General features: G+C 43.8%; 4 protein-coding genes across 6 annotated transcripts in view; 3 read left to right on the top strand and 1 right to left on the bottom strand.

Moving 5' to 3' along the window:
- LOC142896848 (keratin, type I cytoskeletal 13-like) overlaps positions 1 to 12006 on the top strand; it is a 28266-nt gene extending 16260 nt beyond the window's left edge. The window contains exons 6-7 of the mRNA XM_076038791.1: positions 11513 to 11730; positions 11827 to 12006. Coding sequence (XP_075894906.1) covers positions 11513 to 11730; positions 11827 to 11935 — 327 coding nt within the window. The 3' untranslated portion in view covers positions 11936 to 12006. The remainder of the gene's footprint in view (positions 1 to 11512; positions 11731 to 11826) is intronic.
- Positions 9850 to 11394, top strand: LOC142897815 (keratin, type I cytoskeletal 13-like). The gene is made up of 5 exons (XM_076040403.1): positions 9850 to 10477; positions 10553 to 10635; positions 10706 to 10862; positions 10968 to 11129; positions 11260 to 11394. Exons 1-5 carry the CDS (start codon positions 9986 to 9988, stop codon positions 11392 to 11394), a joined length of 1029 nt encoding a protein of 342 aa, XP_075896518.1. The 5' UTR covers positions 9850 to 9985.
- Positions 12007 to 14469: 2463 nt separating the features above from the next.
- Positions 14470 to 16915, top strand: LOC142896827 (keratin, type I cytoskeletal 13-like). 2 transcript variants are annotated; one of them, XM_076038767.1, is made up of 8 exons: positions 14470 to 15054; positions 15141 to 15223; positions 15305 to 15461; positions 15597 to 15758; positions 15968 to 16093; positions 16231 to 16448; positions 16573 to 16708; positions 16820 to 16915. In XM_076038767.1, exons 1-7 carry the CDS (start codon positions 14563 to 14565, stop codon positions 16673 to 16675), a joined length of 1341 nt encoding a protein of 446 aa, XP_075894882.1. In that variant the 5' UTR covers positions 14470 to 14562; the 3' UTR covers positions 16676 to 16708; positions 16820 to 16915. The 2 variants fall into 2 exon arrangements, with proteins under 2 accessions (XP_075894882.1, XP_075894872.1); XM_076038757.1 differs by having other exon boundaries at positions 14472 to 15054; positions 16570 to 16708.
- Positions 16916 to 19025: 2110 nt separating this feature from the next.
- On the bottom strand, positions 19026 to 22262 carry krt98 (keratin 98). Of its 2 annotated transcripts, XM_076038827.1 has the most exons (8): positions 21878 to 22262; positions 20771 to 20853; positions 20492 to 20648; positions 19906 to 20067; positions 19684 to 19809; positions 19385 to 19605; positions 19243 to 19253; positions 19026 to 19134 (listed from the first exon to the last, which is right to left on the bottom strand). In XM_076038827.1, the coding sequence occupies exons 1-8, from the start codon at positions 22205 to 22207 to the stop codon at positions 19034 to 19036; spliced, it is 1191 nt and encodes a 396-aa protein (XP_075894942.1). In that variant the 5' UTR covers positions 22208 to 22262; the 3' UTR covers positions 19026 to 19033. The 2 variants fall into 2 exon arrangements, with proteins under 2 accessions (XP_075894942.1, XP_075894949.1); XM_076038834.1 differs by lacking the exon at positions 19243 to 19253.
- Positions 22263 to 26095: the final 3833 nt, after the last annotated feature.

Here is a 26095-nt window from a genome sequence, read left to right as displayed (position 1 = left end):
CTGCATTTTGCGAGAGGCAGATTAAACACGCTTCACAATGCTTTTGTGCTACGACTGAAAACCCTCTAGTGAACCAAAATTGATTGATTAACTCCAATATCCCCCCCTTTGACACATGGTCTAACCCATGTGTCAATTTAGCAAAATGCGGGAACAAATGTTTTGGCAGACACGGGTTACTGTTTGGTCCTACCCAAATGTCAGTAACGCGGTCCCAGCGTGCGCCGGCGGAACGCCAAGCGGCCTTCTCCTTTATACGGGACTGCATCTCAGCCAGTGATGCATCAGCCTCCTCAACTGAGGCTGTCATCGTCGGTGCTGCTGCTGACGAGGGTGCGGGCAGCCTTGCAGCTGACTTCGCTGCTGCGTCAGCTCTAGCGTTGCCCTGGGAGACAGGGTCACGTAGGTTAGTGTGAGCAGAACATTTACATACTGCTATTTGGGAGGGCAAAAGTACGGCTTGCAAGAGGTCAGCAATAAGCACATGATTTAACACCGGCTTCCCGTCTGACTTGAGGAAGTTCCTGCATTTCCACAGTGCCCCAAAGTCATGAACGACACCAAACGCATAACGGGAGTCTGTGTAGATTGTGACAGACTTGCCCGCAGCACATTTGCATGCTTCAGTTAGCGCGACCAGCTCTGCCCCTTGTGCTGAGAGGTGACATGGAAGGGAGTCAGAACAGATGACCTCCGAGTCGGAGACAGCTGCGTAACCAACTCTGTTGGCGCCTTTGTCATCCCGGAACGCTGAACCATCTGCGTAGAAAACAGAATCAGCATTAGCAAGGGGTTGAGGGGAGCAAATTGTCTCTAGCTCTGCTATACAGTCGCGTGGCTCTCCGTCGGTGGGGAGAGGCATGAGAGATGCTGGGTTAAATGTGTTGCATCTCTTCACAGTCACATTCGGCATTTCGAGCAAACAGGTCTGATAACGCAGGTACCGTGCGGCAGAGAGATGTGACGTGCGCTGCTCTGCTAGAATCAGGGACACGGCGTGCGGTACCAACAACGTGAGCTGCGCGTATCCCACGATGTTGCGGGATGCTGACAGGGCTTCTTCAGCGGCAGCTGTGGCGCGCAGACACTTTGGCAGGCCCGCTGCAACCGGATCGAGCTTAGCTGAAAAATAACCAACAGGTCTGAGGTCAGTGCTGTGTTTCTGCAAAAGAACAGAAGTCATGCATCCGTCTCTCTCATCAACAGCCTGAACGAACGGTTTCGTGGGGTCGGGGACGCCTAAAGTGGGTGGCGACTGCAGGGCCTTTTTCACGGCTGTAAATGCGTGTTCAGCCGCTTCTGACCAGGCAAAAAAAAACAAACCAAAACTGGCTATCCGGGTCAATAGGAATGCTGAAAAAAACATTGGACAGGTCAACAACTGTGAACCACGTTGCATCAGTCGGAATTTGCAATAAAATCGTGTGTGGGTTGGGCACGTTCGGTGCCCTGGCGTGGACAGCAGCGTTAACTGCTCTCAAATCTTGAACAAACCTCCAGTCATCACGTTCAGGAGGAACTCTGGCCTTTTTGACAGGGAACAAGGGCGTGCGCACTGGCGAGTCTGGGCATGGGACACCTGCTTCGAGAAGAGAATCAAAAACAGGAGTGATCCCTTCAACAGCTTCTGGCTTCAGAGGTATTGCGGCTGGTTGGGCTGAATATCACTTTTGGGTGTGATCTTCACCGGTTCGGCACCTTTGATCAGTCCCACATCGTATTTGTGAGCAGCCCACAGTGAGGAGGGAACCTCACTCAGTTCCTCGGGCAGCTGCGATGTGTCAGTGAAACATGCAAAACTCGTGTCGTGGCGGTCGCTGTCGCGTGTCTCCGTCAGGTGCAGACAGCGAAGAGCCCGTGCTTCCAGTCGAAAATCAGTCTTATGCACATTCAGGGAGAGGGAGTAAAAATGTCCCCGCTCCTTTCGTTGCCAGTCTTTGGTCGACAGGCATTTTGTCAAAAACGGACCTACGTCCTTCCACCTATCGCCTGGACCCTTGGAAAGTGAAATGTGTGGGGTAGACCCACGGACAGAAAAAAATGCACTCTGCTCTGGTGTGAGTGAAACAGAGGCAACGCATCGTACCAGTCCAGTACATTCCCACTGTTGTAATTCCTGTGCCAAGAAACGTTGAGGCCCCTTTCGGGGTAGCGAGGGGCTTTCCATAAGATGCATACTCCCCTCCCCAACATCCGTTTCCGCTTATCTTGTATTACAGGGTATAAAAGGTGATGTTAACATTAGATCATTGGAGTTGTTCACACCGACTACGAGACCTCCCCCCCTTTCTGACTTCTTTGTAATAAACCTGTTTTTATACAACCAAGTCGGTGTCAACGGAGACTCCTTCAACATCTACACATCTCGGATCCACTTGGAAGAATTCACCACACATGATTTCATTTTGGTGCTTGCAGGCCAGAAGCAAGGATCTTGTGTCCACAGAGCTCTGTGGGGGAAAGACATGACTCAGCTGCTGCAGTTCCCTCTGCCTTTTTATTTATTCCTCTTTTTTTTAAGCAACGCACACATAAATGGCTGCTGTTGCTGTTTGGAAGGTGGTACTGCCATCATTCAAAAACCCACGTGTTTGTCTCATCAAGGCCTATAGTTTACATTCAACAGCCTTTCAAAAAAAAAAAAATACTGTGCATAATTTTCTTACATGTATGATTAGTAAGACCTCTTCAAGTTCTCATTTCACCCACTAAACACGCTTCAAAACTCTGGGAAGAGTCGACAGGGAAGGGTCGGCACAGGTCGGCAAGCATCAGCAGGCATTGGCAAGGCTTGGCAGGATTCTGAAGGGGACTGTAGGCGTCGGAAGTGGTTGGCAGGTGTTGGGGGCGCTGGCAGGCGTCAGGGGTCATCAGCAAGCATCGGCATCTGTCAGGGGGCATCGGCAGGTGTGGGGGGAATCAGCAGGAATTAGGGGGAGTAGGCCGATGGTGGACGTCGTCGGCAAGCAGCCGCCACATATGCTCAGTCCCACAAACGCTGCTTGCAGCTTTTATTCATTGATTGAGTTCACCTGGCTAATTGGGGACAGGGTGCAATTAATGTACCTGGTCAAAATTGAGGTGCTAGTGTGCATCGGTGCAAATTAAAATGCTCTTTGAGCTGTACATCTGTTGGCCATTGTTGAAAAAACAAACTCCTACAGTCTTTTTTAAAATAAATCATATTACTTTAATAATTTTAATAATATTATCAATATTTTAATGCCAAATCACTTCCTGTCATGCCATACATATCCCTCTAAATAAACACATTACCTGTTTTTACTGGTTGGACCTGCAGAAAATATCACAAAAAATTGGGCAGGAGTCTGAGCCGTGATCCGTGTCAGTCCCAGCGTGTCTCCACCTGTACTCCCCTCCATTTCCTACTTCCTGTTCCCTCGAGATTAGAGGGCCCTCTGTGGCTGGTTTGGTCCAGTGGACTTTGGCTGGACTTGTTTGATTCTTTCAACAAGGGCCGAAGCAAAGTCTTGCGGGCATGCGTGTGAACAAGTGAAGGAGGCAATAAATAATAAGAAAACATATTTATGCAGTGGTGCAGCAGTTAGCGCTGTGGCCTTACGACAAGAAGGTTCTGGGTTCAAATCCCCCACCGAACCAATATCTTTGCGTGGGGATTTTGCAGTCAGTATGGTTGTGGTAGCAATGAACTTCAGTTTAGGAAAGTTAATTTATCCAGGCGAACCTGTAATGTGATTTGACCAAGTCTAAATTTTGTGCAAGGTTCAAAACAACTCTGACAAGTAAAAACCTTTGGAATCCAGCGGGATACTTTTCCCAAATAATAAAAAACAACAACAACAATGAAATGTGAGGTTTTCACTCAGCTGGCCAGTTTTGCACACAACAGCCACGGTTTGTACTGTCGCCCCAGACTTGCTGTGTGTCACTTGTTATTTGTAATTAACTAACGCGATTTACATGTCACGGGAAAGGAAACCCTGGGGGTCAAAAGGCATGGCCTTGAGTTTGTTTGGTATGCCTTTGGGGACTGTCTCTGCCTTTTGTTTACCTGACTTCCTGTTGAAATGTTGTGTTTCTCAGTGTGAGAAGTACGAAGGTCTAGGTGATCTAATGTTACTGTTATCACGGAAAATAACCCCTGATGGCCAAAAGGTTTCCAAATAAGAAGAGCATCTCAATGAATCTGTTGAATATGTAATTTATACGTGTCTCTGGTCTGGGATGATATTTAAGGGAAAGAGCAAGAACCTCGAGGCTTCTTTTTCTTCTTTCTCTCCTTCATTTTTTCTTCTGCTTCTCCTCCTGCTTCTTCTTCTTCTTCTTTTTCTTCTTCGGTGGACCACAATAACTCCAAGGACATTTAAAGCATGAACAAAAATAAAAAGTTTGACTCTTTAAAACAACTCAAGTATTTCAAGCCAAAATGTGAGTTCAATAGTTCAATTCAATAGAAAAAGATTCAGTGCGACTCAGCTCAAAATAATTCAACCAGTTATGATTGAAGTTCAAAATTCAAATTTCTCAGTTCTCAGTTCGGTTCAAAAAAGATATAGTAATTTTGAAGGTAATTTTACAGATAATAGATGCTTGTGCCTAATTACATACTCACTGATATAAATATGCATAATCATATAATCATTGACATGAATATGTTTAAACAAATTGCACGTGTGTGCACGCCATGCTCCAAGTTTCCAACCAAGAAAAAAAACCCTGACCTGCTTAGCAAGTCATAAACAAAATAAATGTTATTAAATCTTCGGATTACACAAATGAATGGCTTCAATCTCTTGTCCCTGTTTCAGACTTTACAGCTACAGTGTTTGGGCTCAACATGGCGGCGGAGCATACTCTTTTAACTCGCTCCGTCTCCGACAAAACTACCGAATACACTATACATTTTCACAGTATCCATATTCACAGTATCATACACAGTCATAATAAACATCTTTAAATCTTTAGATACACACTTAGGGCGTATTCACACCTGCCCTGTTTGGTTCAGACTAAACCAAAAAAGTCCCTTTTGTGGACCTTTTGGGCTGGTGTGAATACAAACCAGTGAACTCTGGTCCGGAGCAAACAGCCGGTCCAAGACCTCGCCGGAGAGGTGGTCTCGGTTCGCTTCCAAACGAACCATTGGTTGATGTGTGAGATCGACCGCACCGTGGCTTGAACCAGTTGTGAAATCACACACTATTTTACACGTCACAGGCTTCCGTAGCCACAACCATTATGGGAAATGATGTTTTGGTTAGCATAGTAGAAAGTTTAGTAGCATGTCGTCGGACCGTCAGGCTAACATGAGTCGTGGTTCAACGTGTAGCAATGAGGAGGCGGTTCTTGCCAAACGTCTTTGTTGTCACAAAATGGTAAACATCTCCTCATAAAATCGACGTTGCATCAAAAGCCTCTGATGCTCCAAATTACCTGCTAACACTTATGTTTGTGTGGAAAAAAACAAACATAATGAGCACAACGAGTACAGCACGCTGGAGATCCATGATTGTTTAATTTCCGTATTTTACCGTGTTACCCCACCCCGGACAGTTTTGTCCAATGATTTGCACGATCTTTGCACACATGTGGGTTTGTTGTCAAATCCTGGGACTCTTGCGAAAATTGCAATGTGAAAAGGAACCACACCAAACCAAAAAGATACATTGTATTTTGGTCCGGACCAAAGAAAGCGAATTGGGGCGTTTTCACACCAGGAAAGTCCTTGCACTTCACAGATCATAACCCCATTGTGTTCCTCCATAGGATGCATAATCAAAACCAACGTCTCATGCGTTGGTCCCTGATCATTCAGAACCACAACCTTGAGATTCACCATAAAAAGGGATCTGAGAATGTTCTGGCTGATGCCATGTCACGTGCGTTGTAGTTGTATATCATGCTGTTCCAAACATTATGTTTGGACTTATATGGGTGGGGGTGTTACGTGTCAAGCAGGCAGCGTGCGTTTTTTTGTCCCCCCACCCCGCCCCTTTGTGTTTTTCCTTTCAGGTGCTTGCCTGGCCACGCCTCCTATTGGCCTGTCTTTCGAGCTGGCCTATCAGGACGGAGGCTACCTGATAAAATGGAGGTCTGCGGCCTTCCAGTCCTCTTGCTCCTGCTGTTTGATTTGTTTGCTCAGACACATGCTTTTTCTTTGTCTGACTCGTGGTGGGAGGTTTGAGGGAGTAGGTAAGTTGGGGTACCCTATACACTTTGCACGCACGTAGTTGATTTGTTGTTATCCCACTAGGTTTATTGGTTGTGCCACACTTGTATGTTTTTAGAGACCTTTTTTTAGATAAGCCAGTGAGGCATCTTGTTTATTTGTTTTTCTTTAGAGTTCAGCCAGGCAGGCCTACTTTTGTTATATTGATTTCATTTATTTAGGCACAGTCACCCTGCCCCATCCTCCCCCACCTTGTGTTCATTTATAATAATAAATCCTTTGTTCAGTTTCATTGAGACTCGTTTGATTTCCTGATTGTCTCGTGTTTGTCCACCAACTGGGTTCACCAGGTGGACGTAACAACCCCATAAAACAACATAACACAGAGTAGCAAGTTCATCGAGACGACGTCGGTGGAGTAGTGGCTAAAATGCTAGATTTATTAGTTTTCGTCATTGCGACGCGGGTTCAAGCCCCGCCTTTGTCGGGTCCTCAGCTTTGTTTTTTTTTTTTTAGTAAAAAAATAAATAAAATACATATATTATTGTTATCGTCCGTGTGTTCTTTGCTCTTCTTACGCGTGTGAAGTTTATTATTACTGTCGTTTGGTGATCGGCTTGCCATTAAATGGAACACACATATTGTTTTTTTTTTATTATTATCATTTTTATTATCAGAACAAACGTGGGTACCAGGTACTGACGCTATTGGAATGAGCCTACACAAGGTTCCAAGCACGACTACGTTACGTGACATTTATTTAGGGTGATATATGCTACGAAAACGGGACAAGTGCGTGAAATAAGCGACTTTGAAGAAATAATTTACATACCAGCAGTGGCAAGGGCAACAAGTGAAATCACTTCCTGGTTCTAACATCCGCTGTAGCTAGGACAACGACAGATGCGAGTAAACAAAGGTAGCCAGTTAACATAGTAGTGAGTTGAAATTCTGTACCTACACCGGTCCATCAACGTATGTGTACAAAAGTAAGTGCTGATTGGCCGAAGAGGAGTCCTGTGTATCTGAGCTCGATTGCTCGCTATCATTCTCTCTCACACACACTGTCATTCTCTCTCTTGCACAATCACTGTCTTTGACATATATAATTATAGTCTCATACATGTTATTGTTTATATTATTATAACCTCTTACAAATATCATCAAAGTCCCTCACATACACAATTAATGTGTTTGTGAAGCATATATACTGTATATATGTGAGAGACAGGGCGTTTTATTTTAGAACTTAATCAGACCATTCCTGTACTTTCTGTTTGTCTTGGTTGGGAAAGATATTGAAGCAAGGGCAGTAACATGTATTTCATGTCGTATTTGTCATCACTGGCACAAAATGTAAAGTAAACTAGAAAGTTTAAAGCTAATTTCAGTCTTTCAGGCAATCAGGCAGTCTTGGTAGATCAGTCCTTTGTTTACTTTGGTGAGCAGGGTTGGGGCTTGCAGTATGTGGTGGCATCGATCAATTTCATTTCCTCCTCAGGTTTTAAATGCAGCTTGTTTCAGACAAGATTAGATTAGATTAGATTTATTTATTAACAGACTCAAGGTCCAGTTCACAAAATTAAAAAAACAAAAAAACAAACAAAAAAACAAACAAGAACAGACAATGTGTGCCAACACTGCTCTGTTGCATATCTTGCATTGAAAGACAGGGGGAGCAAGATTTTCACTTCCTCCTTTTTCACATGCTCTCCTCTGTCATAGTGCCAGCAGAAGCAGAGCACAGTCTGGAGTTACTTTACTTTTTCATGAAAGTTCACAAGCTGCTTATATGCCCAGACAAGTTTCGCTGTAGATGTTGGGTTACTGGCCAATAAGACTGACCTCATATTGACATGATATTGGATAATTTTCATTTTAGCTGTATGACACATTCCAACAACGAACAATAGGGAATTATCTGACAAACACTTTTATGTAGGAATATATAATATTTGTCTAATATTTGTCTGATCACGGAATTATCAGTCGATTTTGTAATATATTTTGATTTTAAGGAAGACAGTTGTCTATTTTAAGCATATTTTACATTTTATTATGTGATGTATATTATACATATGTAATGTGACTGAACATGGCTGCTGCAGGGTTTGGCAGTATTTCTTATACTTTGGCTCTGATTCAGTACCAACAACTCACATGTCAGAATACTGGTAAAGCTGAAAACACGTGGGATTTGGCCTGGTGATTCACCTGAGCCCAACCCTAATGTGTGAGTCACTCAAACATTAGGGTTTGAGACAATGTCACAAAAATATCAATTCTATGCATCTAAACATTTATGTACAGTGCTGATATTGATTTTGGAGGAGAGAATGAAAAGTGGCTGTAACAGTTCGTATTAAATGTGCTCAGTAAAGAGCAACCACGTGTAATATTAGGACAAATGGTGTTGCTGAGGTAGCGTTGTGGGTTTTTCCTTGTGTGTGTGTATATATATATATGTATATATATATATAATACATATATATATATATATATATATATGTATGTGTATATATACATATATATATATATATACATATATATATGTATATATATGTATATATATATGTATATATATGTATATATGTATATATATATGTATATACATATATATATACATATATATATGTATATATATATGTATATATATATATATATATACACACATATATATATATATATATATATATATATATATGTACACACATATAAAACATTTATGTATATATATTATGTATATATACATATATATATATATGTTAATAAAACTGTTGTAAAGCACAGTTGTTAAGATTGTAAATTGTTGTTTTTGATGTGATTTTTTTGTTTAATATTCATACTCTTTTTTTTTTTTTTAACATCTGTGAGACACTCAGGGACAATAAAGACAACCTTGATACTTCATACACATACTGTAGAGATTTTCTGCTGCCATTGACGCAGATAATGGGAATCTCTGATTCAAACTAAACTTAACTCAACTAATCTAAACTTAACTAAACTTTTTAAAATTAGTTTTTGCATGAATTATAGTCAGCAGTTACTTATTAAATAAGAATTAGAATTAAATGATTGTCTGCCCACCTACCTGGAGAAAGTGCACAACCTGAAGAAGGCTGAAGCTGAGCAGTTTGCAGGTTGAATTTTGACATGGTGCTTTCTGAGTGGCTTTGCACGTTCTCTCCATGCACTCGACTTCCTCCAAAAGAACCACGACATCTTGGTAGGTTGATGGGCAACTCCAGTTGTTTGACTTTTCCAGAGCGCAACCGCATCTTCCTCCTAAGCTCCCCGTGGCCTTTGACAAAATGGGTTGTTTGTTTTTGTCCCAGTTAAAATGGTTTGATTTGGTTTGGGGCTAATCTGTGTTGAGAGTGCAAGCCCTTATAGAAGGTCACATCTTTCCCCTGGGTTCTGCACTTTCCTCTATTGAACAAAGACATGCTAATTAGGTCAACTGATGAATCCAAACTGACCTTTGATGACTGATGCGAAATTTGCCCAATTTGTCTCAACATGTTGGATTAGTGATGAACAGGGCAGCTTTTAGCACACCTGCTGCTTTAAAGGCATTAACGGTTGATGAACTCGTAATTCATTTTAATCCAACCTTCCCAAAAATAAAAACAGACTTGAGGAGAGTGTGTGGTGGGTGAGGCAAGGTGACTGTTTTGGGATAATGTTTCAACCTTTAAATTCTTTATCTCACCTCACCTCCACCCACACTGGAGGCTGGAACAGGGCAGGATAAAAAGGGGTCGGAGGCAAATCTCTTCACCTCACTCCATCTTGATCTATCCGCAGCAGGCAAACTCGTCAGCAGCAGCAATGGCATCGGCCTTCAGCTACAGCGCTCGCTCCAGTTCAGGAGGGTTTAGGTGCGGAACCATGTCAGCAGGACCGAGATACGCCTCCAGCGTGTATGGTGGTGCAGGTGGTGTGGGATCAAAAATCTCTGTAGCAGGTGGAAGTTGTGGCTATGGACTTGGTTCAGGTTACAACAGCTATAGCTACAAATCTGTAGGTGGTGCAGGCTGTGGTGTAAGTTACGGTGGAGGATATGGAGGGGGATATGGAGGAGCCATCTCTGCAGGCTCTGGTTCAATTTTTGGAGGCTGCGTTGGTATTTCAACCAATGAGAAGTACACAATGCAGAATCTGAATGATCGTCTGGCCACCTACTTGGAGAAAGTGCGCAACCTTGAGAATGCCAATGCTGATCTGGAGCAGAAGATCCGGCTGTTCTTGCAGAACAAGACCACCACTACTACTCGTGACTACTCAGCATTCTTTGCCACCATTGTTGAGCTCAAGAAAAAGGTAATATACATTTCAGTCCACAGTGATTTGTGTGGTTCTGTAGAAACCTTCAACCTGACCTTTCTGTGATTACAGATGCATGATGCCAGAAAAACCAATGGATTGATCTGTCTGTCCATTGATAATGCAAGACTGGCAGCAGACGACTTCAAGGCAAAGTAGGTGCCCAAAGTAGGAGAGCTGATTGTGGATGATGCCTGAGAGTCTAACCTCTTTTTTGCCATGCAGGTACGAGAACGAGTTTACCATGCGCCAGTCAGTGGAAGCTGATATCTTAGCTTTGAGGAGACTGCTGGATGACTTGACAATGTGCAGGTCAGACCTGGAGATGCAGGTTGAAGGTCTCAAGGAGGAGCTTATCTTCCTCAAGAAGAACCATGTGGCGGTATGCATAGGACACCTGCCACCAATCTGAGCATTTGCCTTTTAATTCAATCCAATTTGAAGTTAAATAAATATTATTTCTTATCAATCCCCTCATTTTCAATAGGAAATGGCAGCTCTGAGGAGCCAGGTGACTGGACAGATCAGTGTGGAGGTGGACGCTACTCCTCAGGTTGATCTTGCTGCAGTTATGGCTGAGATCCGCGAGGAGTATGAGAGCATTGTCAAGAGGAACAACAAGCATCTTGAAGAATGGTACAATCAAAAGGTGAGAGTTGACCAAAAACCTGGTCGTTTCCTGACAGAATTGAAATTACTTTTGCCCAGCACTTGTATGTAAGATCCATTACATGACATCATTTTCATCTTCTTTTTTTTTCTTTTTTTTTTAAATGCAGACAGTGGAACTGAGCAAGGAAGTGGTTGTCAGCACTGAGACCCTCCAAACATCCAGGTCCGAGATCACTGTGCTCAGTTCCAGAGTGCAAGGGATGGAGATTGAGCTGCAGTCCCAACTCAGCTTGGTAAAATGATTATTGTGGACATTTTTTTTAAGTTCATTTGGCCCCCACTATTCAAAATATACAACTTTCAAATTTTGAAAAAGAAAAATTTACTTAACGCTCCCTTTCATTTCTATTTCGATTGCAGAAATCAGGCCTGGAAATCACACTAGCAGACACAGAAACTCGGTACGCCACGATGCTCCATGGCCTCCAAGTGCAAGTGACGCAGCTGGAGGAGCAACTGATGTGCCTGCGCTCTGACATTGAAAAGCAGAGCCAGGAGTACAAAATACTGCTGGACGTTAAGACTCGTCTTGAGATGGAGATTACAGAGTACAAGAGGTTGCTGGACGGACAGGGGAGGTAAACAACCACAATAAACCACAAGCTGATACGTCCATCTAAAAATTGTTCTTTTTTCTTAAATGTCAACCCATCTATTTGTCTTCCCTCCTCCAGTGTCGGCACTGCGGGCTTCTCCTCCTCCTCCACCTCCGCCTCCTCCACCTCCGCCGCCTCCACCTCCAAAGTGTTTATGTCCTCCACCCGCAGTGTACAGCGCATATAATAAAGCTAAAAAATGGAGCAAGTGCAACTTTGTCTGTAACAAACAGCAAGCAATTAAAGCCTCTTATCAGATTGTGTACGTTTTTTTGTGTGTCTTTGTCCCAAATAAACCAGTTAAATGGCCTAGTATGAGAGTGCCCTGAGACTGGAAGGTCATGAGTTTTATCCTTGGCCAAGTTAACCTTCTTTTGTTGTCTATAAAAATATAATTAACAGAAAACTAGTTAGCCGTGCTACTTGAGAATCCAGCGGCAATAAATGTTTACAAAAAAGTGAAAACTTGTAAGGTGGGATGACTTCGGTTTCACTTCCCTCTCAGTTTTGAATAGCTGCCAACCTGCCATCGACTCAAGCAAGAACAGTGTGTGACCACATCGCTAGGTTGCATATCTTGCATTGAATTACAGGAGGTGCTGCAAGGTTTCCTATTCCCCCTTTCACTTCGATTTACTTCACCTGCACTACTCTGTGGGACTGCCAGCAGCATGAGTGTAGCACAGCCTGGAGTGACTTTACTCTAGTGCAGGGCTGGATCGTGCCATAGGTGAGAGAGGGTGGCACCATCTCCTGGTGGGGTGTTGCGCCCCCTTGTGGGGGAGGCCCGGGGAATGATTATTATGACCCTTCATTTGTGTTCTGTCTTGAGGGTCCTCTATGGAGTAATTTTACCAAGGTGCCTACTCTGTTTGCTTGTTTAATTTAACAATTAAATTGAACAATTTAACATAAACAGTTTTAGTTTTGTTTTGTGTTTTTTTTTTGGGGAGGGAGGGTGGGTGGGGATACTGTACAGATGCCCTTAACATATGCTACTGTGTGAATTTACAGTGCAGAACTGTGAACATTTACTGAGCATTTTCATTAGCTGCAAAAAAACAAAACAAAGTTGGTTGTTTTTTCTTCTTTTTGGGCCTTGCGGTCGTCTAGGGCTTTAGTAAACATTTAGGAAAAAATGTTTTTTCTTCAAATGTATTTTAATAGAGTGCCAGTTGTGAACTAAACACTCACTAAAAATGTGTATAAGGAAGGCACCACAACATCAAGAAATAAAGTTGCGTCAATTAATGTTTCCATAAATGCCACGTTAAAAATTCCACATTTGCGCACCAGCTTTTTTGACACAGCCATTTTTATGACCACCAATAAGATGAATATATGTTATATTTCGAATTTTAAGAAAAAGAAGAAGAAGAAGAAGAAAAAGAAGAAGAAGAATGATAATGTCAATAAGCAAAGACTTTAACAATGAACAAACACGTTGAAGAAAATACAAACATGTTTCAGAGAAAGCAATGTTAGCTTAAGGGAAAAAAAGAAGAAGCAAAAAACCAGTTTAACCTGTGGATTTTGCAGTATTTGCTATGCCTGTTGTCTTGGTAATGCGCCTGATCACCGCTGCAGGGTTTGGTAGTGTTTCTCAAGAGTTATGGCTCTGATTCAGTACCAACAACTCACATGTCAGAACACTGGCAAAGCTGAAAACCCGTGGGAATTGACCAGATGATTCAGCTGAGTTTAACAATGACAGATAAAGCTCCTTTAAAACAACATGTCACGATATTTGTTAGTATAGAAACATCATTCTTGTAAAAATGAATACAAGGCAGATACTAATGTGTAGAAAAAAGAGAAAACTAGGTGGGACCCCAAGCAAAGATTCCTAGGGGGCTCTTTCAGCCAGTACTCATTTACTACAGTATTATGATGTCTGACATCGGCTAAAAATATTTACATTATCACAACAGCACTATTTCAAAATACAAATATAAATATCAAGACCAATAAAAAAATAAATAGTACAGCTCCTTTAACACCAAAAACCTTTGCACACTTCACTGAAAGCGTCAGTCTTGTCAATCTCTCCTGGGATGCTTCAGGGGATCCACCAAATGTTTGGCAACAGATTTCAGTGTAACAAGTGGGGTTGAACCCTGTCAACATTGACCTAAATAACAGTTGTGTGGAGACTGTATATTTGTTTGATAAAACTAAGCTGTTTACAACACTTCATAGAACGGCAATTGTGAAACGTATTGTAAATGTGAAAACAATGTCCCTGCATGGGGACAATAAAGATAGAGATAAAGTATATATCTAAAAAAAATATTGCAAACTAATCTAAACTCAAATAAACAGTTTGTTGCTATAAATGAGTGAACTAACTGCTGGGGTTATGTAAGCAGTACAGTTTAAAGTGACCAAACAATGGTACTTTGTTTTGACCAATGACTCCCAAGTTGATCGTTGATGAATGCTGAATGTTCCGATTTGTCTCAACACGTTGGATTAGTGATGAAGCAGTGACTAGTCTCAGCTTTACTCCAGGCCTAATGCAAGGGGAGGTTCCAGCACACCTGCTACTTTAAGGGCGTTAACGGTTGATGAATGTGTAATTCATTTTAATCCCACTTTCTCAAAACTAAGAACAGAGTGTATGGTGCGTGAGGCGGGGCAAGCATTTGGGATAATGTTCCACCCTTTGAGCTCTTTACCTCACCTCACTTCGCCTCCACCCACACTGGAGGCTGAAACAGTGCAGGATAAAAAGGGGACGGAGGCACAATCTCCTCATCTCAGTCCATCTCAATCTGTCTGCAGAAGGCAAACTCATCAACTGCAGCTTTCACAATGGCATCGGTCTCCAGCTACAGCGTTCAGTCCCGTTCCGGCGGAAGCTTTAGGGCTGGAACCTTGCCGGCAGGCAGGAAATACGCCTCCAGTGTGTGTGGCGTTGGAGGTGGCATGGGATCAAAAATCTCAGTGGCCGGTGGAAGTGGTTATGGAATTGGTTCAGGTTGCCGCACCTACACTTACGGCGCTGCAGGTGGTGCAGGCTGCGGTGTAGGTTACGGCGGAGGATTTGGTGGAGGATACGGAGGAGCAGCATGCGGAGGCTCTGGTTCAAGCATTGTTGGCTGCGTCGATATTGCAGCCAATGAAAAGTACACCATGCAGAACCTGAACGATCGTCTGGCCGCTTACTTGGAGAAAGTGCACAACCTGGAGAAGGCCAACGCTGAGCTGGAGCTGAAGATCCGCCAATTCCTGGACAGCAAGACCTCCCCTGCTGCTCGTGACTACTCAGCTTACTTTGTCACCATCGCTGAGCTCCAGGGAAAGGTAAAATACACACTTTGTTCCTCAGTGATGCATGTGGTACTGTAGAAACCTTGGACTGTAGACATTGTATCGATGTGTGATTGCAGATCCAGGATGCCAGAAAAGCCAATGGAATGATCTGTCTAGCCATAGATAATGCAGGACTGGCAGCAGACGACTTCAAGGCAAAGTAGGTGCTCAAAATAGGAGAGCTGATTGTGGATGATGTGTGAAAGTCTAATCTCTTTTCTAACCGCTTGGTGCCATGCAGGTATGAGAATGAGCTTGCCATACGCCTGTCAGTGGAGTCAGACATCGCAGCTCTGAAGAGAATGTTGGATGAGTTGACACTGGGCAAAGCAGACCTGGAGATGCAGGTTGAAGGTCTCAAGGAGGAGCTTGTATACCTCAAGAAGAACCACGAAGAGGTGTGCATGAACCAGTGATTTGTGGCGCCTGCCACCAATCTGAGCATTGCCCTAAGAATTAAATCTCACTTGTAGTAAATAATTTAAACTTTTTGGTCAAGGTGAGCTTGTAATCAATCTCCTCTTTTTCCATAGGAAATGGCAGCTCTCAGAAGTCAGATGTCTGGACAGATCAGTGTGGAGGTGGACGCTGCTCCACAGGTCAATCTTGCCGAAATTATGGCGGAGATCCGTGAGGAGTATGAGGGCATTGCTAAGAAGAACAACAAGCAACTTGAAGACTGGTACAAACAAAAGGTGAGAGTTGACCAAAATCCATTGGTCCATCCATGCATTTTCAGTACTAGCTTCTTCCTGCATTTAGGGCGGTGGGGTTCTGCTGGACCCTCTCCCAGCTGTCATAGGGCGTAGGCAGGGTGGATTATTTCCTGATATACTTTTTGCACAATACTTGTGTGTCATATCCAATAATGAGACACTTATTTTCATTTTTGAAAAAAATACAGACAGAGGAATTGAACAAGGAGGTGATTGTGAGCACTGAGACCCTCCAAACATCCAAGTCCGAGATCAATGAGCTGCGTACGATATTGCAAGGCCTGGAGATCGAACTGCAGTCCCAACTCAGCATGGTGAGTGAATATTTTTTTCTGTGGAAATATCTAGATTTTCTTTGCCCACCTCCCCACTATTCAGAAGATGCAATTTTCATGGTTCAAAACCAGATAACACACCCAGTCTCTTCCCTTGTTTACATTCCTATTTGCAGAAATCCACCCTGGAAGGCACACTGGTAGACACCAAAGCGCGGTACAGCATGATGCTCCAGGGCCTCCAAACGCAAGTCACAAACCTAGAGGAGCAACTGATGTGCCTGCGCGCACAAATCGAGCAACAGGGCCACGAGTACAAAATGCTGCTGGACATTAAGACCCGTCTCGAGATGGAGATCGCAGAGTACAAGAGGCTGTTGGATGGACAGGGGAGGTGAATCACCTTCAGAAAAAAAAAAAAAAAAATCAAATCACAAGCCGCTATGTCGATTTGCAACTGTCATCTTCTGTGACTTTTTACAATTTCAACCAATGCACTTGTCTCCCTTCTTCAGCAGCGCAACTTCCTCATCCTCGTCCTCCTCCACGTCCAGAGTGTATGTGGTCACAGAGAGCCTTGAAAACGGCAGGGTGATGTCCACCACTACCTCCACTACATAACGTGCAGGAAAGAGGCTGTTGGACGGACAGGAGGTAAATGACCTTGAAACGTCATTCTTCTAAACGCAACCCGCTCTGGAACTCTATGTCTTTCACCTGCAGTCTGACTTAATTTAAACAGTATGTTTCTTTCTCCCTTTGCAGCACCTCTGATTCTTTGTCCTCCTCAGGGGACAGGATTTGAACCCAGGATGTCTGCACACCTTAAAATCAATAAAGGCGTCTTGGCTTGCTAAAGACTGTTTGGTCCTGCTGTTTTTTTGTTTGTTTGTCTTTGCTTCACTTACATTCAGATTTAAGTCATCATTATTCTGACAACAGTTAGTTCTGCCAATCAATAAATTGAATTATCTGTCAATATGTTTCCAAATAGATACATAACTCACACAGTGACTGTGCCTTGTTTTGCCTTCTACAAGCTAAAATAATGTAATTCAGATGGGTCTTGAAATTCTGTAGCGGTGCAACTTTTATGATGCACAGTATTGAAATGATTTAATGGTTTCATAACTATGCTTATGGAGTTATTGTCATGTCAAACCCAGAGGCCACGTACACACACAAAAAAAAAAAAATAGTAAGGGAGCAAGTTACCATATTAGTGTGTTCTCATGATAGGGTGCTGGTCAGGCAACCAAAGTTATATAATATTGCAGCAGACCAGCTGGAGGCACCATGTCAATGGCTTGGTGCTTTAATGCCCTTTGTCATTAAATAAAAACTGAAAACTGACTTTTAAAAACCATCAACTAATGCTTGAAAAACCAATCACATGCAGCTTTAACGCTGTACCTTTGTAAAGTGACACAGCAGCTAGTTTAAATAGTGTCTTCACTTATAAAACTGTCTCCTTCAACCAAACCACAATCATTGTTTCAAAACTGTCAGCGCAGTTGACTCATCTGCATAGTGACGCAAATGGTTCTATGATGTAGAATCGGATCTAGCTTTTGATAGGTACTGGTCTATACAGGTTTTATTGTTTGTTGTGTAACATTGCAATGTCACATAGAATAAAATCATAGCTGTAGATGTATAACTTCATCCTAATCCTCTGGACATTTTTAAGAAGCGTGTTCAAACAAGGAAGTTTTTGCAGGTTTTAGTGCAAGTACAGAATGTTGCCACTGCAGACACAGGAAAAAAACCCATCACATAGAAAATTTTATTTCAGGGCCCCCATCCGGAGGCCGGGTTCTGCTGCCTGTCCGCCCCGAGTGGTGTCCCTTCTTCTTGGGGTATCTGCCTTCCTGTCATCCCTGGCTCCTCGTGGGGCGGGTGCCCTCAGGCCCGGGGGCCTACTCCGGGCCTCTTCCTAGCCGGCTTTGCAGCGGGTGTGCTGTGTCCGGGATCGCCCCCAGCCCGTCGCTGGCGTGGGGCGTTTGCAACCTCGGAGGCCGCACTAAGTAGCAGCCTACTTCCAGACACACTCAAACACACCCACTCCCACATTCAGGTACACACAGCACCACATCCATACACACACACACACACACACACACACACACATGCAAGTATACACACATGCAAGTATACACACACACACACACACAGTTATACACAAGCGCGGGTACACTGTTGCACATTGTTGCATAACTTATTGCCTTATTTATCCATGAGTATATTATTATTATTATTATTATTATTATTATTATTATTATTATTATTATTGTTATTATTATTACTATTAACACTGTTATTATTATCATCACTATTATTATTATTATTATTATTATTATTATATGTACTCGCATGTATGTTTATATATGGGTATATATGCATTTGTATGTATGTGAACATGTGTATATGTGTGTGTATATGCATGTATATGTGTATGTATGTATATGTATATATATATGTGTATATGTGTATATATATATTTATTTTTTCTCTTTCTTTTCTCTCTTTAGATTAATCAGTTTATCATTTGAATAAGCCCACTATCTGACAATTAGCTATGCAAATTTACGATTTTTGTTCTCTTTTAACACAATAGTTGTATATTGTTGCCAGTTGCCTCCGCTACTCCTCTCTCTATCCCTCTCATCATCCCCCCCACCCACTCATTTCCCCTTTCTACTTTCTTCTCACCCCCCTATCCCTCCTCAGTCCGGTCATGGCCAGAATGTCACCTTTCCACAAGAATAGAATAAAACCACTCAAGAGGACGCTCCTGAAACGACCCGTGTGGCTCACACTCTCAAGACCGACCTCTGAGAATAAAATCTGTCAGCCATCATAGAAATTCAGAGACACTTCTGCTTGTCATTATGGCCAGACAGAACAAGGGAAAAAAAAAGAAAAAAAGTTTAATTCAACTGCTTGATTTTTTTATTAATCTTTGCCAAGCTTTCCAATTTATGACTCAATTTCATCCACGTCCACATCCACGGTCTTGCTGCTCTCGACCACCTTTCCGTCGACGACCGTCTCCACCACTGTGATGACCTTTGTGACCACTGAGGGAGTAGAAAATGAGACAATGATGAGCCAAAAACACAAAGTTTCTTAAAGCTAATTCAGTGCTGAAACAGATATTGTATTTTTCCAAAAAAAACTATGTTTACCTTGTTTTGTGCTGGTAAGAGGGGGAAAAACACAAGATAAAACGTTAGTCTCAAGTTCAATCCTTACATGGTAATTCCATTTATCCATAACATCATGTTCTTCTCCCCTTCCTCCGTTTGTCCTTCCACTTTTGGGCCTCACCTCTCGTCCTCCCCATCCAGCAGCCTCCTGTACTCGGCGATCTCCAGCTCCAGGCGAGTCTTGAGGTCCAGCAGCATGTCGTACTCCTGCTTGTTGTGGGCAATGTTGGCGTGCAGCTGCGACAGCTGGGCCTCCAGGCTCGTCACCATGTTCTGCAGAGATGCCAGCTGAGCAGCGTAGCGGGCCTGGGTCTCCGCCAGAGTGCCCTCCAAAGACGCTTTCTGTTGAGGGAGGTGCGAGGGAGCGATTACAACTCAGCGCGACGTTTCGCAAGACGTTACTATCCAGCTGATCCATACCATGCTCAGGTGGGACTGCAGTTCAATCTGGAGCCTCTGGAGGGTGCTCTTCAGCTCCTTGATCTCTGTGTGGCTTGTAACAAGAGTTTCTGTGTGTGTCTTGACGTCCTGCTCCACGGCTGTCATCTGGGGCCAACGGACAAACAACAGAAGTGAGACACTTAGGCCGACGGTCCGAAACCAATGACTCCCGAACTCGCGAGTCGTTTGCGACCTCCTCACCTTGTTCTGGTACCACGACTCCAGATCCTTGCGGTTCTTGCTGATGGCGACCTCGTAGTGCTCCCTGATGTCGGTCATCACCTGGTTGAGGTCGGTGGATGGACCTGCGTCCACAGCCACGTTGATCTGGCCGCTCATCTGACTCCTGAGCAGCGCCAACTCCTGGACAGGGTAACAAGGCACAGCGCCATCAGCCAAGTGACTTGACTCGCAAAAGGATTTATCATTAGATTTTGTTAAACAGGCGTATCCTAGTCATTGTTGGTGTGTTTGTGTTGTAGATAAACAGTAGCCAGGAGCCGACAGAGGCAGAGAAGAATACTTGGAAGTATGAGGAGGGGGCAGGGGGTGCCGTGGGGAAAGTAAAGAGTTGGAAGGACTCCATCTGGCATGTCCTTATTATTAGCAGGGGTGAAACGCAGGTCATGTGTGAAGCTCAGGCGACCACAATAGCCGGCTTTGACAGATGTTGACTGCTTAGTCCCATAGTGAATGGAAACCAACTGAGAGATGGATGGCCGACGTGCATTAACACAGCAGGCACGCCTGCGAGACACAAACGCAGAGCGTTGAGGTGACCTCTCACCTCCTCATGGTTCCTCTTGAGCATGATGATCTCATCCTTCAGGCTCTCGTACTGGCCTTCAAGGTCCATCCGGGCCAGGTTCATCTCATCCAGCACCCTCTTCAGCCCAGCAATGTCGGCCTCCACTGCCATCCTCATGGCCAGCTCGTTCTCGTACCTGGAGGGGAGGGGCGTCAAAGGGCGGTTAGCACGGCGCGGCAGTTGGAGCTCCTGCTTCGGAGGTGCATGCGAAGTGTCACCAACGTGTCAGAGTGGCATGGAGAGAGGGTGTGCACTCACTTCATCTTGAAGTCGTCAGCAGCCAGCTTGGCGTTGTCGATATCCAGCACTGTCTTGGCATTGAGCCTGGATGCCACGCGGATCTGCGTGGGGGAATCAAAGAGGTCCAGGGGGTCAGAAAATGCAATGTTAGGAGCTTGAGTTTGTTTGATTTTTGTTGTTTGTGTCTGCTCAGAAGGGCTGTACGGGACAACTAATACTGACCAATACTTATTGTGTAGCTATCTTAGAGGTTGCTGCAACAACCAGTGTGATGCAGCGCTGTTGCTGCTCAGCGGTGTGTGTGAGCCTGCTATGACGGCTATGAGACTTTGCAGTGTGCACCAGTGAATAAAGCAGTAACACTCTGCAGTCGGGACCATCTCAGACATGTTCTATGCTCTTCTTGATCATCTGGTCGGTTGTTTTTCCGCATTGTGTTTTATATTTTAGTATCTGCATGGTGTTGAGCACATGCACGCACACAAACATATTGGATTGCAAGAGGGACTTTGGACAAAAGCAGTACTCATAAAAGGTAACTTGGTGAACAGGCTTCATGAGGAGACTAACCATGTCAGACATACCTGACATTCTGATTTGCAGGGTCAAGCTGAAATGACCAACAACTCCTAAATATGCTAAGTCAGACTAAGTCGCCATATTTGACATGATTTGGTAGCAAAAAGGGAGTGATATACAGACTTCCCCAAAGGAAACCTCTTGCTGTTGGCTTTCTCCGTGCAAAATGGTGTCTTGAGCTGTTCATGGTGAGTTTGTGGGGATTCCAACCAAACCACAGACATTCAGTCTGACAATATAAAAAATAGTAGGCATCCTGCTGACGGTCCTGTTTGCTGCTCCAGGAAATCCCAAAATAATCTAAAACACATCAAACTTCCTCATAGTTGCCTTCAAGAGGTGGAGCCTAAGTGAGGGTTTGTGTCATCACACTGGACTCCAGTGATCAGCACACACGCGCATGGTGAAGGATCTTTAAGGCCTCCAGTGGACGCACACTGTTAACAGTACCTTTAACCTTCCCTCACTTAATCACCTGTGAATTTAAAAATCCTTCCAGAAGGCTCTGAATCAACCCTGTAGCTGGAGAGACCCTCTTCCTCTCACCTTGTCCTTCAGGTCGTCGATGATGGCGAAGTAGTGGGTGTAGTCGTGGGTGGTGATCACCCTGCTCTGGTACCACTCTCTGATCTGCTTGTCCAGGCGGTCGTTTTCCTTCTCAAGATTGCGAACCTTCTCCAGGTAGGAGGCCAGGCGGTCGTTCAGGTTCTGCATGGTGGCCTTCTCGTTGGCACCGACGTGGAGGTCCAGGCCGTCGGCCAGGTTGAAGCCTCCGGAGCCCGGGGCGTAGGCGGTGGAGATGCGGGTGCCGCTGCCCCCTGCTCCTCCGTAGACGCTCATGGTCTTCTGGCTGTAGGATCTGCTGCGGAGAGACATGCTGGCAAGGTCTGGGATGAGTACCAGGGCAGGTAGATCTGCAGTTGAGTGCTTCACCTTGACTTCCTTGGGGGTTATATAGGCAGCGGAGGCTGCCGCGTGGGCGGGGCCGCTTTCAAAAGAAGAATGGATGTGACAGGGTACTTCTGCAATCTCTCCATCAACACGGGTGTGGTGAGTGGTGGGCGGCCGTTATCTGCCCTTTTCTTTTTTTTTCAGGTTAAACTTGTGATTCCACATTTCATTGCCTCGACAGGAACAACAAGACATTCTTTGCAACCGCCTGCTTTTAATTGTTTTTCCATGTCTGTTTGCACTTTGTGACGTTGTGTTGACTTGTTTGGTTGCTAAAAACAAAACAACCCAAAAAACAGGCTTTAGGAAGCCAAATGTGAACCCTTTAGGGGAAATATGAGGCTATAGAAGGAGCTGCTATGTGTAACTGCCATGTCAAATGACTCGCAGGAGGGACAGAAATTACACACGGCAGTGACAGTTCAACTTTAATGACAGCAGAGGCCAAAAGTTGAATGAGGGGAATTTTTTCAGATGGTCAAGGTTATTTTAATTTTTAACATCGCTGGACTTCAAGTTTATGACTGCGTTCAGATTTGAAGGGCTTTATTTGAGCCACTGCCCTGCGTACACCAAGCCAGCGAGCGAGTGACTGGCCAGAGGTCACTTGCAGAACCGGCAGCGACGCATCACTCTGCACTGAGACACCTGAGTTCTTTTTCACTGATACTCGGATAAAAAGCCTGGGGGAAAAAAAAAGTGTCAAACACATTGTGCGTAAACACATTTTGTCATCCTCCGTGTCAGTCGCGACGGCTTAAACACAGAGAATGAACGCTGGAATGAGCGGAAGAATTTTTCATTGGCACCTGCTAAATCACACAGGTGCCGTTTCCTGTTTGACAGAAGCGCCTCGCACAGCGCAAACAAAAGTCCTCTGACTAACGCCAGGTTTGCCCCTTTTGTGTCTCCATAGACATTTTAATGTAACATCAGAAACGCTGCATTACAAGGTAATTACATAGTTGCATAAAAAGCTTCATTTCCACAGCGCAACATGTCTTTAGTCGCTGGTGGAATGGCTGATGTGCTACTTCAGGAATTTTATGTCAAAACTTGTAAATATGTAAGTGGCATGAAAATGTACGCCAACAAAACAGCAATCACAATCAGGTGTTGTGAGAAGTACACTGGATGAATTCAACGGGCGGTTTCTGCTTTTCAACACAAACCTGACGCGCCGCTGATAAACTGGATGCAATTTACTTGCGCAACAGGCAGCGAGTCTCCTCTGGCCGAGTGACTCTTATCTGATTGAAGGGCTTGTCCTCTCCCCTGGAGGCCACACATTCTATAGCTCCAGTGCCATACTGTAGCTCTCTCGAACAGGACCAGCAAGAGCCAATTCAAACCTGTGTTTAAAGAAAACATTTCTCATGAGAAACAGCATTTGATTGAGAATATCTCTTCACTTTTAATAACATTGTTTGTGTTTTTCTTTTATCACAGACAAGTAGATTGTGAGATGTTACCTATCACACCGTGACCTGTTTCGATGCAATGCCTCGGTCTTCCTCCAAAAGTTCTATGGAAAACAAGCATTCCGTCGAAACAGATCAAGGAATGATAGGTAACATCATTCCTTGAGCTGTTCCTTGAATGAAATATAACAAAACAGGAGCTATGATTTGGTCGACTTCTAGCCAACATCTAGATTGACCCTGTGTGTATATGTGCTTGTGTGTGTTCTACATACAAATATATTTGGAGGGAAAATAGATAGATAACAACACACACACACACGCATGCACGCACACACGCACACACACACACACAGAAGTTTTACTAACAAAGAGGAATTTTCTGTAATAAAACAAAAGTGAAGATGAAAAAAAAATCAGCCCTTATTGTCACACAAGTAAAACATCAGACATTTTTTTTTTTTTTTAATGGTTTCTTTTTTCCTTTTGAAGTGCCTTGATTGTTTTTTTTGATTTATTATTATTTTTTTAGCTGTGAGACTCCCTGTTTGCCATGCCACATCTTGTCTTTCTATTAATTCTCCTTATTTTCTCATTATGCTAAATCCTGCTGTCACTTTGGGTGAGGTGTTCCCAAATTGCCCTTAATACACAACATAAGAACTCAAATAATAGGGGAGGCGCCTCACAAGCACTTTATATTTGCTTGTCATAATGAGTCAGGTGGGTGGAGCCCCTTAGGTTGGAAAAAGAAGGTGCAGTGTCATTAATAGTATGCTTGTGGCGTAGACTACAATTGCAACTTTTAACTTCAGATAATTACAAAATACCTCAAAACATTTTGTGTTCGGCCTCATTATTCGCAATAGGTTTTCTACTGGCCCCTATGGATCGACCAGTGCGACAGGACCCATAAAACAGCTTTTACTTGAATGCCCCCCCCCATCCCCACCTTCCACCCCCAACCTTCCACACCCCCATCTCCATTGCAAAGTGTCTCTTGTTCTCTCGCACACAACCTGCATGCAAAAATGCAGATCCGCCCGCCGTCTCCCTGCCACACCGACACCCTTTGGTCTACTACAAACACTTTTCTGTCAGTATAGATAATAATCAAGTTGGTGGCATGTTTGCATTGCTGCGAGGAATGTCCTGCGCAGCGACACTCCCTCGAGCAGCATGCTTCAGCACTCGATAAAGAGTTTTTATGGGCCAACCTGCAGGGATGGGATGGTGGCTGCTTGGTTCAGCTTTTAAAAAAAAGCCTCACATTGAATGATAATAACAGTTGATAACAGCTATTGACAGTTATTAACCGTTAACGGCGATGCCACGTCAAAGTACTGCTAAAAAAAAAAAATAATCCGCCTAACCCTAAATAGCGGGATTAAAAATTTAATTTTCAATTTTGTTATGTTGTGAATTTGTTTCGTAAGGCACACATCCCTTCTGGTTGAAAGAGAGATATGTGATAAATATTTTACATTATTGATGCCCATGCAGGTTAAACATTTTCAGACATTAAACAGTGGGCTAATAACAAATGGGAATGAATTGATATGTGAAAACATGTTTTCTTAAGATGGCTTATTTGTTTTTAAAACATTCGATACAAAGATCCATACGTAACACTAACAGGGCAGAACACGTCTTCCAAACGTCAGTTTCGGCTTCCTGCTTCCTCTTTTTGCAGGTTAACAGATGCTTTAAAATATGATCTGATTTCAAGAGATCCTTAGAGATTTCTATATATATTTATTTTGTTTTACTTATTCAAAACAATTATCCCTATTTTGCTGCATCTGTGATGAAAAACAGAAATATGCATCCATGTGTTGGTGAGAGTGTACTGCCAGGATACAGGTTGACAACAGGTCCACAGGTAATTTCTTTATCCATAGTATGTTCTCAGGGAGTTTTTACTTCACAGTGAAAATAAGATAAGAAAGTCAACCAACAAAAAGTTGTCCAAAGAGACTCAAACAACACCCAGTTTGACTGTGACACGACAACCAACAGGCGCAGGTGGCCGTGTGAGAGCCGCCGAACATTGGTCGGCGAGTTTTAATAGGCTACCCGAGCCGCCTCCCACTGCCGGGCCCCGCCCCAAGCATGACCCTGGATAAAAACAGTGGCGGCGGAACAGGGCCGACAGCATTTCATCCTCTTCGGTGGCCGACTCGCTGCGTCACTCCACATCCTGTCAGCCGCCAATGCAAGATGCATTCTGCAGCTGTTCCGCTGTCGCCTGCTGTCAACGTGCAGCGACTGCACGGACGAATGAAGCTGACAACAACCAGCAGGCAGAGCTGGAAAAGTAAAAGTAGAAGTCGGTGCAATGAAATTCTCAATCTGGTTGAGTTCCAGTGATTCTTTTTTTTTTTTTTTTTTT

The sequence above is a fragment of the Nelusetta ayraudi genome, unplaced genomic scaffold (assembly GCF_046127955.1).
Source record: "Nelusetta ayraudi isolate G7.1 ecotype Tasmania unplaced genomic scaffold, CSIRO-AGI_Nayr_v1 ptg000004l, whole genome shotgun sequence".
Taxonomy (NCBI): domain Eukaryota; kingdom Metazoa; phylum Chordata; class Actinopteri; order Tetraodontiformes; family Monacanthidae; genus Nelusetta; species Nelusetta ayraudi.
This window is presented reverse-complemented; position numbering and strand designations above follow the sequence as displayed.

Bases quoted from the DNA above. Each gene is read 5' to 3' on its own strand.
- LOC142896827 (XM_076038757.1), top strand. From the start codon at position 14,563: ATGGCATCGGTCTCCAGCTACAGCGTTCAGTCCCGTTCCGGCGGAAGC. The intron at 15,224-15,304 runs GTAGGTGCTCAA...GGTGCCATGCAG, and splicing joins GCAGACGACTTCAAGGCAAA to GTATGAGAATGAGCTTGCCA. The intron at 16,449-16,569 runs GTGAATCACCTT...TCCCTTCTTCAG, and splicing joins CTGTTGGATGGACAGGGGAG to CAGCGCAACTTCCTCATCCT.
- krt98 (XM_076038827.1), bottom strand. From the start codon at position 22,207: ATGTCTCTCCGCAGCAGATCCTACAGCCAGAAGACCATGAGCGTCTAC. The intron at 20,649-20,770 runs GTGAGTGCACAC...CCTCCCCTCCAG, and splicing joins GCTGACGACTTCAAGATGAA to GTACGAGAACGAGCTGGCCA. The intron at 20,068-20,491 runs GTGAGAGGTCAC...TACCCTGTCCAG, and splicing joins TCAAGAGGAACCATGAGGAG to GAGTTGGCGCTGCTCAGGAG.
- LOC142897815 (XM_076040403.1), top strand. From the start codon at position 9,986: ATGGCATCGGCCTTCAGCTACAGCGCTCGCTCCAGTTCAGGAGGGTTT. The intron at 10,478-10,552 runs GTAATATACATT...CTGTGATTACAG, and splicing joins TTGTTGAGCTCAAGAAAAAG to ATGCATGATGCCAGAAAAAC. The intron at 10,636-10,705 runs GTAGGTGCCCAA...TTTGCCATGCAG, and splicing joins GCAGACGACTTCAAGGCAAA to GTACGAGAACGAGTTTACCA.